The sequence below is a fragment of the Pimephales promelas genome, chromosome 1, assembly GCF_988280905.1.
Source record: "Pimephales promelas chromosome 1, fPimPro1.hap1.1, whole genome shotgun sequence".
Classification (NCBI taxonomy): domain Eukaryota; kingdom Metazoa; phylum Chordata; class Actinopteri; order Cypriniformes; family Leuciscidae; genus Pimephales; species Pimephales promelas.
Window position 1 is genome coordinate 35,826,364 of NC_142769.1, and position 12,994 is coordinate 35,839,357.

General features: G+C 36.1%; 1 protein-coding gene across 5 annotated transcripts in view; it reads right to left on the minus strand.

The window, feature by feature from the left end:
- Window positions 1-12,994, minus strand: part of apba2b (amyloid beta precursor protein binding family A member 2b) — an 80,427-nt gene that overhangs the window by 2,672 nt on the left and 64,761 nt on the right. For 2 of the 5 annotated variants that reach the window (XM_089129562.1, XM_089129561.1), the window contains exons 7-12: window positions 11,560-11,595; window positions 10,383-10,472; window positions 6,495-6,680; window positions 3,977-4,156; window positions 2,107-2,319; window positions 1,738-1,857 (exon numbers count right to left, since the gene is read on the minus strand). In XM_089129562.1, the coding sequence (XP_088985688.1) occupies window positions 1,738-1,857; window positions 2,107-2,319; window positions 3,977-4,156; window positions 6,495-6,680; window positions 10,383-10,472; window positions 11,560-11,595 (825 nt within the window). The remainder of the gene's footprint in view (window positions 1-1,737; window positions 1,858-2,106; window positions 2,320-3,976; window positions 4,157-6,494; window positions 6,681-10,382; window positions 10,473-11,559; window positions 11,596-12,994) is intronic. The other 3 variants (XM_039685550.2, XM_039685554.2, XM_039685555.2) reach the window with 3 other exon arrangements.

Consider the following 12,994-nt stretch of genomic DNA (forward strand, 5'->3'; position numbering starts at 1 on the left):
TTTCAAAAGATGTAAACAACACTGGTCCAGAAGCACTTCCTGTTTCAGTTTTTTAACACTACATAAAAGCTGGGATAAAATAAAACCAACAGAACATTTAAAATTGAATCAAAAAGTTAAACAAACATCTTTAAGATGTTTTCTTTACATGTGAAATAAAGAAAACAGCTACAAACTGAAACAGGAAGTGTTTCTGGACCAGTGTTGTTTACATCTTTTGAAATGGTCTATAAACACTCGCATATACAGTACATAGAAACCCGATGCGCGCATACACATAAAGTAAAACGTGGATGCATGCTTTAGTTTATGGAGGACCAAACCCATAAAAATTAAAAAATAAATAAATAAATACATAAATAAATAAATAAATGTACGAATAAATGTAAAAAAAAAGACTATTTATACTTTTATTTCCCTATTTATGTATAATTATATATTTTCCATATTAATTTATTTACTCGTTTATTTATTTATGCATTTATTTCCACTTATCTATTTTCACTTTTATTTATGTATATATGCATTTACGTCTACATTTATTTATTTATACATTTATGTATTTATAAATGTATTCATTTTTTATTTATACTTTTATACATTTATTCATTTATTGCTCTGTATGCTAATGAGGGTGGCGTGTTTTACCTCAGACATAGCAATCGAGATCAGAGTGGCAGTGCTGAAGCTTTGAGGCCACAGTGACACCTTGTGGTGTGACCAAACACTACACAATTGACCAGTTAAACTTAAACTTTATTTAATAAGGTTTTTAAAAATCAATTTATAGCGGAGATGTCACCATTGTCACCAACGGAGGCTGTCAACATTGTTTTTGGAAGATACATTAAAAATGCTTGATAGCTAATACGGATCTACAATGCATGGCATAAAATGTGGATAACAGTGGATAATTTGACGCGCTTCCATGTAAAAGTGTCTGTTATCAGCGGATTCTATACATCTGTGGCCAGACATTTTAGAAATCCCGACCAGCTGATGTTTTACGGCAATGTCCGGAATAAAGAGCAGACCTATCAATGGTAGGCCTAAAAGTAATGTTAATGGACATAAACAGTGTTATAAGAATTTGGCCATATTGCCCATCTCTAAGTCATTTATTTCCTGTGACACCTGTAAAGTCCTCTTGTATAGTGTTTGGTCTCACCACAAGGTGTCACTGGCACCTCAAAGCTTCAGCACTGCAACTCTGAGCTCGATTACTATGTCTGAGGTAAAACACATAACCCTCATTAGCATACAGAGCAATAAATAAATAAATATATAAATGTATAAATGAATAAATGTATAAATAAATGCATTTATTAATAAATAAACAAATAAATAAATGTGGGAAAAAATATAATTCTACATAAATAGGGAAATAAAAGTATAAATTGTCATTTATTTTTGTTTTGTTTTTACATCCATGTGTATCCGCGCATCGGGTTTATATGTATGTGCGAGTGTTTATATGTGTATATGCATGCAAGTTTCTATGTCTATGCGAGTGTTTATAGTTGTGTCTGCGTGCAGCGATATGTATATGCGAGTGTTTATAGGTGTATATGCATGGAGGTTTATATGTATATGCAAGTAATTTATAGGTGTATATGCAAGTGTGTTATGTACAGTATGTATTGATAAGCGAAATTTGGTTTAAATCCTATGTGGCGCCTCATACTTTATACTTCAATACTGTATTTCAGAAATGTTCCTTTATCCCTCCATACTCACAATGCCATTCTGCACACTGAAACCCAGCTGGTACTTGAGGTCTGGTCTTTTAATGAGAACAGTGGTTACAGGAGGGCAGCTAACAATGTTCAACTTCACCTGCACCTGATTTTTCAGACCCTGATGGAAATAAACAAAACATGTGATTAAATAACTCAGTACCTCACACCAGATTCACTGTATTATTACATTGGGTTTCTAACAACAGAAAAATCATGATTCACAACCACTTTATTGATTGTCCTGTGGTTTTTAGCAGCCCTAAACCAGAGACCCTTAATAACCAGCTACTCAGAATAACAGATGGATTCATGGGCAAGCCAAGATCCATCCCACTGCCTACTGTGACAGCCCAACCCCTCTGCACACCTTGATGATTCCCTGACAGGTGGCGAGAGGCAGCCCCACCAGGCTGGTGTTGTTGATTGACATGATCTGGTCACCGATGCTGAGCTTCCCAGAACGGGCGGCAGGCCCTCCATTCATCATGTTGGCCAGGATGACGGTGGGCAGAATAGAGCCCCAGCCAGACTCCACAATAACTATGCCCAGAATCTCCCCCTTCTGCTTCTCCAGCTGCAACTGTGGGGAGAGAGAGAGAGAGAGAGAGGCATAGGCAAGGGATTGTAGTTGTTTGTCAAAGGGCCATAAAAGGACAATGCAATTAAGGAAACAATTTTATTCAGTTGATAACATGACACTGACAGCATCAGGGTTCAAAATAGCACAACCTCTGTCTACCTCATACCATATTATGTGCTCAAAGGAATTTATATTCAAGGAAAATGTAGTTATTTGATGCACTGATCCCATGGTCATAACCAGAAAAGAGTCAATTAATGTACATTTGTTCATGTACAAATAATTGATATATTTTAATATTTAAAAGTTTAGGGTTGGTAAGATTTGTTTTAATGTTATTGAAAGAAGTCCCTTATCCTCACCAAGGCTGCATCTATTTGAAAAAAAATTGAAAAAAAAAAACAAACTGTGACAGCCCAAACTTCTGCTTCTGCGCTGAAGCTTTATTTTGTTGCGCTTCTGCTATGATAAACAGACATCCACTCTTGGATTGCGTGCGTAACGGAGAACAGCTAGTGAGAGTCGCGCTGACGACTGCTAAAGAATGCGGAGTTTAGCGTTATTGTTAGTGCATTCTGGCGATCTGGGTTCTATGCTGACTTTGGTTAGGAGTGGAAGTTTTGGAGGCGGAGCAATGAAGACAGGGGTGTGTTTGTTTGGGTTGATTTCAATCACGTCCAACAATAATATCAACAATGTCCAACAGCGTTTTTAAAGGGGTCATGAACTGGCTTTTTACATTTTTTTATATTGTCTGAGGTCAACTTATGACGTTCGCTTGGTTTTTACATTAAAAAACATCAAAATGAATAAGTAATCGGCTATTTTCTACCCTAGTTTTGAGCCCAGCTCAAAAATGTTCGGTTTTTATGGGCGTCTCTCATTGAAGACTTGGAAGTAAACACCCACTGCTGTAAGTGCATAACAGTTTTGGATATTATAATGAGTCTCACTCTCGACCCGGTTTGTTATCACAAGGTAGGCATCTATGTTATTTATCTACGCGTGTAATGCGCAAATCCGTGTTGAAGTAGGAGTTGATGTTCTTCTGCGGGGGTGGTGTTTTATCCTCTTTGACGTCATAGTTTCCCACTTTGAAAAACGAGTCGTTTGCTGAGGCTGGTGTCAAGTTTCAGTTCTGAAACTTAACAGGATATTCTTATAATATGATGACGTCTTAGATGTCAAAAGCTCAAGGAAAATTAGATTTCTCAGTTCATCACCCCTTTAAAATACTGCTTACCCCACCTTTAATGGCCGTTTCAGAAGCAGCTTTTGGGATTGTAGACTAAATTTATCTGAGTTGAGCACACATTTTTCTTTTAAGTGATATCTTCTGAAAAGCAGCGGTCTCCATCAGTTATAAATGCACAGCAACACTATGCTAAACACTTTATATAAGCCATTATATAAGCGAAACATTTACATTCATCAGTTGCTTTAGAAACCAGCACATATGTTACCAATGGTTTCCATGTTTGTTTGTCTCTCAAAAAACGAAACTGTGTAACATTTGTTCTGCTGTCCGTCATCACTGTTCTCTGCTTTCTAGTAATCCCACTTGGATTGGCCAGAAAACCAGCAATGTCAGGTCAGCTACTGTATGCATTACACAGAGAGAGCACTTATTAAGAGTAGAAAGTGTCAGGCAGCTGACCTCTTTACAGTTGTCAGAGTTTGAGAAGTGGATGAGATCATCATTGTACATCTCCTGTGTGTTGATGATGTCACTGTACTCTTTCTGGCTCAGGTCCTCTGGGTTGATCCCATTGGCTCTGAGGAATTCCTGGTAGGCCACGCTGAATGCCTGACCAATGGACTGTGCTATGAGCTGGGCCTGGATTTGTTGGAGAAGAAAACCAGGTGAAAACAACAGCAAAAATCAATTAACCCGTGTATACATTTGCCATTAATTATAAATGGGTTACACGCGAGAGGTACACAGAACTAAATCTACTTTACACATAGAGTTTGTTCTTTTATTATGAGCCTCTAAAAAAAGCAAGTTACGTCACATTTATGTATATAGGGCTTTATAAAATACAGATTGTTTCAATAATAAACAGAGAAATAATTAATCAGTTACAAAAGAAATTCAATTTCAGCCGTAAAGCAGCTCTAAAGAAGACAATAGTGTCATTATTCAGCTCAAATTAGGTTAATGCTGATTGAATTTAGTTCAATAACAGTGTCAAAGTTGCAAAGTTTGTCAGTTATAAAACTCATTTAAACTATAAAGCAGTTCGACAGAAGATAATAGTGTCATTACCCAGCTCAGTTCTGTTCACATTCTGTTCTCATCTGATAGTGTCAGTGTAGTCAAATCAGTAATATTACTGAATATTAATTGTATTTTAAACTCCAACTGAGCAAGTCAAAAGCAACAGCGGAAAGGAACCAAAGCACCATCAGCAGAGGAGAAAAACCTTGTGAGAAACCAGGCTTATTCAGGAGGAGGCCTAAAAAAACTTTGTTGTTCTGAATATAAGCATCTGTGCCTTTTGTTTACTATCTATATACTGCAGATCAATACACCAAATGAATCATTTTTTTCACTCCATCGATTTCATGTTTTGTGAATCAGCTCAATAACAGTGTATCATTGTACATCGATTTCACACTTTATAACAGTTTTTTTTTTTTTAAATGGTTTCCATAACTGCCAGCTGTCGTCTCTGAAGCCACGGATGTGCTACACTAGTGTTCACTGTGAACACACTGACCTATTTCAATCACTGCCACCTTATTCAAATCTTAATGAATAATCTTCTGTGCAAATAGAAAAGTTGCTGGATACAGGCTATTATATCGAAAGCTAAAGAGGTGCAGTGGAAAAGAGGTTCAATTCCTTTGCTAGTGACTGTGGCTGTTTTCTAATGCCAAGCCACGGTTTCTGATTTAAATAGTTTCCCTCGGGCGATGTGTGCAGGTAAGGGGTCACCCCACTAATAATCTAACATCCCAACATGTGTGCGGGCTTTGATTTGCACAGACTGCTTCGGGAGAACTGAACATTGAAATCAGCCATGATAAAAAAAAAAAAAAGAAAAACACACTGATTTAAATGGACCCCAGATGAGAAATGGGGCAAAGTTAACACTTTTGTTTTTAGGAAAACAACTTGCATGATATGATAAAATGTGCAATTATTTTACTCTGCTAACTAAGTAGATAATGGAAATGTGATATGGAAAAATAGGTTTAGTAACATTAGTGCAAGCCTCTGTAAATGACTCATTTGTGGGTGCGCACACAGACACGCACACACTCATTGGTTGAAACATCAAAGAGTGTAATTAAACAGCATGAGTGAGGAACAACTGCAATGCAGAGGAGAGAAAAGTAGGTCCATTAGAACAGGATTATGTAAAGCTCCAGCCAGGGTTACCTTTGAGGCTATTCTCTGAATCTGTATGTGAGCTTCAGCTGAATAATGGCTCCCATTCCATAAATGCACTACCTTTTAAAAGTTTGAGGTTTTATTTTAAGAAAATAATATTTTAATTCAGCAAGGATGCATTAAATTGATCAAAAGTGACAGTAAGGTCATTTATATTGAATTTCTATTTAAAATATTTGCTTTTGTTTTCATTTTTTTATTCATCAGAAATATCAACAAAATCCCAGTTTCCATATCATTTTTTTTAACATTGATAATAAGAAATGTTACTTGATCTCCAAATCAGCATATTAGATGAAAACTAGAGGAATTCAGTTTTTCCAATCTACAGTAGGAATAAACTACATAATTATTTGATTAGAAATCACTTATAAATTGTAAAATAAATACAGTATATATATATATATTTCACAGAATAACAGTTTTTACTGTATTTTGATCAAACAATTGCAGCCTTGATGATCGTAAGAGACTTCTTTCAAAAACATTCAATGAAAAATCTTAACCCCAAACTTTTAAACGGTAGTGTATATACAAATCAAATATTTGGACACTTTTACATTTAAGAATACCACTAAAGCTATATGTGTGCTGGCCACAGCTCCACTGTTTTACCTTCACCATCTGATCCGATTGACCCATAAAAAATAAGTAAATAAAGGATACATTTATTTATATGAAGTAAAGTCATATTTAGGTACAATTTATTAAGTGAACATAATTCATTTTGTCCAAACTTTGGACTGGTATAGTGTGTGTATTTTAAAACACTCACATCTTCGGACTCAAAGACATGGCATATCATTTTGTACTGCTTCTTGGCCTCAGGAGCTCCAGGGGTCGTCTCGATGCAGTCCTGTGAAGCTGTGCGTGGCATGCGGCGTCTTGCCATCAAAACCACAATGTTCCCGATGTCAGCAATGTATGAGATGGTGCGCAAAGCATTATCCATCATGGTCTCCTATGAAACAATCAAGAGAGTAACCACAATTACTTCTTAGTATGCTGTGGCAACACCTCCCAACACATTACACCAGACTTAAAAATGACAATTCTGTCATTGTTTACTCACCCTAAAGTTGTTTCAAAGCTGTATTAATTTCTTTCTTCTGCTGAACACAAAAGAAGATATTTTGAAGAATGTCAGTAACATTCTTCAAACTGTTGATGGACCCCATTGACTTCCAGAGTACTGTAAGTTTTTACTACTATGAAAGTCAATGGGGTCCATCAACTTTCTGTTTCTTGACATTCATTAAAATATCTACTTTTGTGTTCAGCAGAAGAAAGAAATTCATAGAGCTTTGAAACAACTTGAGGGTGAGTAAATGATGACAGAATTTTCATTTTTAAGTGAACTAATCTTTTAAGGCTGTGTTTTAATCCCATTTAGCAGTTTAGTTATCATTTTGCAGACTTTCTTATCCCAATGGGCATTATATTTTCTTAGCAATCTGGTATTAAACATGCACAGTGGGTTTCCGGAACGCTGCCATTCATGAATCTCCCCTTCAGGAAGATCTGTTTGAAGCTCCAAGCTTACAGCCTTGGGTTAACCCAGATTTTTAAACAGTAAGCCACGGCCATCCCTGCTCAGTAAAGGGGAAATGAGTCTTGACCTTGAAATTGTATTCACTAAAATATCTCTTAGATGCTGTTCTGTATGAGACGCAGCACAATTTAAAAAAAAAAGCATGAATGACACCCATTTGTACAAAAGAATAGGTACATCACCAGATAGCTGAAAGAATTAATAATTCAGAGCACTGAGGAAATTCATGCAGCATTTTGATTCAATGCACACAAAGGTCATGTGTGGGGTTTTCGATTTCATTTTTCATTTGAGTGCAGCCCTTCTTTAAATTATAGGACCATAATATGTGACATGTTTACTTTAAAGCCTCATGAAACAAATTGTGTTGCACAGTTCTAGGATAATTTATTATAAATAACCTCTTCTTTCAACTTAATGCACATATTTTATATACAGTTGGCAGATATATGATACCCTGAAAAAAGCTTCCACTGTTATTCACTAATAATACCCAGGTTACATGAAGGAAATACCAAAGTGAATAATAGTGAATAATAGATAGTGAATCATACCAAGAAAATAATAGTGTTTAAAGGATTAGTTCACTTTAAAATAAAAAGTTCCTGATGATTAACTCACCCCCATGTCATCCAAGATGTCCATGTCTTTCTTTCTTCAGTTGAAAAGAAATGAAGGTTTTTGAGGAAAACATTCCAGGATTTTTCTCCATTTAATGGACTTTAATGCAACCAATGGTTTGAAGGTTCAAATGTTTGAAGACTCGACACGATCCCAGCCAAAAATAAAGGTCTAATATCTAGCGAAATGATCAGTCATTTTCAAAAATAAAATAAAAAACGTCATCATGTTGCAAAGTCGTTAAACATCCAGGATTTGAACACGTAAAGACCATTTTAAACAACAAACTGACACAAACACATATAAATATGTGTCAATCAACATACAATAACTTTGAACGGTCCTCCTACTCCAAACATGTAAACTACGTGTAAACATCCCGACTACATCACGCGTGACCTTTCCAACGTAATGACGTAATGCGTGGTATTCTGCATCTTAGAGATAGTACAAGATGGCCATTTGTGGTTAAAAAGTATATAATTTAATTTTCTTTTAGAAATTATATACTTAGAAATTATATACTTATATACTTAATTATATACTTATTTACGAGCTGAAAATAAATTTTAACCTTTGAAGCTGCATTGAGACTGACATTTGAACCTTCAAACTGTTGGTTGCCATTGAAGTACATAATATGTTTTCATTAAAAACCTTAACTTCTTTTTGACTAAAGAAAGAAAGACATGAACAAATTTGGATGACATAGAAGTGAGTAAATTATCAGTACATTTTTATTTGAAAGTGAACTACTCCTTTAAGGTAAGGTTATGTTTTAGGCTTTGGTTCTGTGTTACGACAATTTTGCATCTGAGATGCTTTATCATCGTCGTTTTGTTTTGGGGTTGGCTGTGCACCAGAATCCACAAAGTATTTATAACCTCAGCAAAAACTTCCTTTTTTCAGGATACTATATTTAAAAATTCGTTGGTAAAATCCAAATAAGCTTTACATATATATATCACAAAGGGTTTAAACAATGTTTTTCATGCTTGTTCAATAAACCATAAGCAATTATTGCACATGCACCTGTGGAGAAGTCTTTAAGATACTAACAGTTTACAGGCGATAGACAATAATGGTCACAGTTACGATTCTACTGACTCTGAAAAACAACAGGGAGAGGAAAGACAGCTGATCGTCTTTGCAGTGCCAAACCTCGTGTAACCATGTGTCCCCCAGACATGTTTGAGAACTTGCAAGTGCCTTGGTGGAATAGTGGAGTAATATCTCAAGCAAGAACTGGCAAATCTGGTGCAGTTTATGCGGATGAAATGCACTGTTGTACTCTAAAAAGCTTAAAAACAGAAACTTAATTCTAAGTTTCAGACTTATAGGGTACTTTAATTGTAAATAGGAGTACCTTGCAGGCACTGTAATGAATCTGTTCCAGCCAATAGAGACTCACTGTGAGATGTGACAGCCAGGGTGAGGACTGACACTGCATTGCAGCATATAATGAAATGTCCATGCCAGCCTGCCCACTCACTGCTGTTCAGTTAGAACTCATACACAAACACAGCAACACACACATAGCCATGGCTATATTTCTCAGTATCAGGGCAATAAATGTACCATTAAATGCCACACAGCATAGCTCTTCCTACCTTCTGTTTATAGTACCACTAGTGTGGAAAAGGAGGAGCTGTAGATCGTATGCATGTGTAAAATGTGCAGCTGGAGATTAAGTACAAAGCTTATAGCCATCATTAAGCTCTCCATCAATAACAACAGTCAACAAGCCTGATTATATGCACATCCCTTCTCTCAATGGATACACATTGCGTGTTTATGTCAGTTATGTAACAAAAAGTTATGTAATATAAAATATCGGAATAAAAAAGCACTCTCTTTACATAAATATTTCACCATTCCAAAAAAGATGTATCTCCTTTTTTCCCAAATATCATTTATAATGTATAATCTATGTCTTGAGAACTTCACTGTCTTCATATTTTGCACATATATATATATATATATATATATATATATATATATGCAAAATATGAAGACAGTGAAGTTCTCAAGAAAGGGTTTAAACAGGCTGTAATTGGAATATATTTCATCGTATACTATGTAATATATTTGAACAATATATTCATTGACTTTTTTAACAGAAAGTGAAAAAAAAGATCCACTTTCAGCATATCAAAATATATCCTGCATTATTTAGTGTAAAAAGTCTACTTCAAAGAAAATAAATACAACCCCAGAGTCAAGATAATTTGCTAATCATCCCTAAACCTTTTAAAAATAGAACGTAATCTTAGTTAATGTTTTAATAATTTATAGTAACCCCCCCCCCCCCCCCCTATTTTATGGGCTTATTTAATTTGCTTTTTATGAAAAGCATCCAAGTGTTACAATTAGCTTAGCTGTCAGTTAATGATTTAAACTAATGTGCTTCTATTAACTCATATTTTATAATTTGGTCTTTTTCAGATTTTATTTCGATACCAGTTTCCCTAGGCAGCTGCATGAACTCACCTGGGTGTCTGCATTGAGCACTTTGATCCTTTGAGTCGAGATGAAAAGATCCACCTCCGTCAAAGTCTGAGCATCTCCCTCTGGGCTCTGCTGACAAAAAAAAAAAAAAAGAAAAAGAAAATGAAAGCAAAAAAAGAACAAAAATGTGAAAAACTGCCCCCTACCTCCAAGAGGTCACCAATGTATCATTGCCATAATTCACAATGGCTCATGAGACGCTCTAAGGAAAAGGCACAACCTCACAAGCCCCTAATGAAAGTATGTTATGCTTCATAAATCATGCACTAGTATAAGTTTGTCCACATGGGAGGGGAGCCCAGAGCAGTGCTTAACCTCAGTAAATTGCAGCATTAATAGTCCATATGGGAAACAATATGGTATGCTCAGGGGCAAAGAACATATGGATTGAAAATGAGAAACTGCATTGCTCATTGATAACCTGTCCAATTAATAATTGATTACTGCCGGGCAATGGTGGCACATACTCACAATCAAAACTGTTTAAAACTTTTTTTAAAAAACCTCTTCAAAGCCTATTACTGAGAAACACAGTGAGGTAATCAGGCCAAGAGACAAATAATAACGGGGTATACAGCATCCTGTTGTTAGTAGAAGCCATGCAGAGGTTTGAAGTAATGAGATGATTGACACTAGAGAGCAAAGGGAAGTAGAGAGAGAGCGAGGCCCGTTCGACGCAGTGAGGTGATGCAATGACAGACGCAAGTAAAATAGCACAATGGCAACACTTAACCAGCTGTCAGGCTGTCTCAGAATGCCAATCATTTACCTGTCACCACATTTCTGCTCTGATTCTTACTTTTGTTTTGTGCTACGGCAATAAGAACTTGGTTCTACAAAAGGTTGCTTATAGCTATTTTTTTCATAGGGTTAAAAAAGTGCAGTCTGTGTAAAATGGCTTTGAAATTTTGACTCCATATCTTCAAAGGTTAATATGCTTCAGTCACAGCCCAGAAGAGGACTGGTTCGCCAAAAGTTAGTTAGACTGCGGCCATGAAGAGGCTCTCACAGATCCCAGACAGCCTGATCTAAAGCGTCTCTCCACATGGTATGAGCCAGCACTTATGAAAACTACACAGATGATGGACACAGTCATGGAGTGGATGGTTAAAAAAAAGGCAAGTTCTTTCTTCTATTGTTCTCTTTTTTTTTTACACACCGCCTTTTTCTTGATTTTGGCTGCCTTCTGTACCCTCTGGGAGATGTTCAGGACAGTACAGGGGTCGTCACACACGGGAGCAGCAAAAAGGCATGAAGGTAAAAAAAAACCATTAAAAAACAGGCAAAAACATATAAACAACTAAACACAAAGTCTGCATGCCCTGTATGGCATGTGTGTTCTTTGCACACAAACACAAACAAACCCAGAATGCAGCAACATTTGTTCCTTCACACACATACATCCGGATAGCAAATCATAGGACATGCAGATATGGGTTTAATAACTGTTACACTGAAAGCCAAAAAATACAGAAGGTTTAAAGGATTTTATCTATTGAAATTTCTCAGCAGCAGGATAAGAAAAAAATGGCTATTTTTACCTAAATAGATATTTTAGCCCTCTTATAACACAAGCAGTCATTACATTCAATAGGCCCATGTCACACTTCCTGCTTCCAGAATGTGGAGTAGGGATACAGAACTTCCGGTCAACAGTATTTCTCGATAAGGATTTAGATTATCAGCCCTAATGTCTAAAACATCCGAGGTAGACTGACCACGAGCTATGAGGTTGTTAAACGAAGGTTTTTGCTCCTGTTGAAGCTTTAAGTTTGTATGAAATCAACCTTGTTTTAAGAAAAACATGTTTTATCCATGACCTTTATGAAAAAAACTACAATACCCACAATCCTAAGCGTTGCAGCAATGTCTGCTGATTGGTCTAACTCGCTGTTACCATAGAAACCTTTACCGTACTGGCGAACCGCAGCTGTTCGTAGACAGCCATACCTCAGCTTTTACGCTTTCCCACTTGAGTTTTCATTTACCATCCGAACCACATCGTCATATGTGACTTCAAGCAGGTTGCAGAGAGATTTGGTCCAGCGGTATCTATCGGACTCCACCATTGTAAAAAGCTAACCGGAAGAGCCATATAAAACATACTTTCGGTCTTCAATTTTTTGAGTGACATAGGCCTATAAGTGTCAAATTGTTGTAGTTGTGTGATTCATTACTGACACTGAATTCATTGTCAGATTCTCACAACAAATGCAGACAGCTCAGTTTATTAACCTGTCATTTATTATGACTGCAGCGGGAGAACAACAGCTGTCATAGTGGACCTGACTGGATACAATGTTTTCTACTGTGCAACCGTAGTCAACAACGAAATTAGAGAAAAATGCTATGGATTATATTGCGTCAATAATGCATCATAATGGTAATTAAGCAACTTTAATAACAACATACCATAATAACATGGCAAGATATTAAAAATGTTTTTTTTTTTTTTTTTTTTTTTTTTTTTGAGGAAGGAAAATCTATATAGAATGATTATTTTAAATCACTTGGTTTAATTTTGCACTTTCTAGTCAACCAAAATGTTATTTTCACTGACTGAAAATATATGTTATGATTTTAGTCTTATTTAT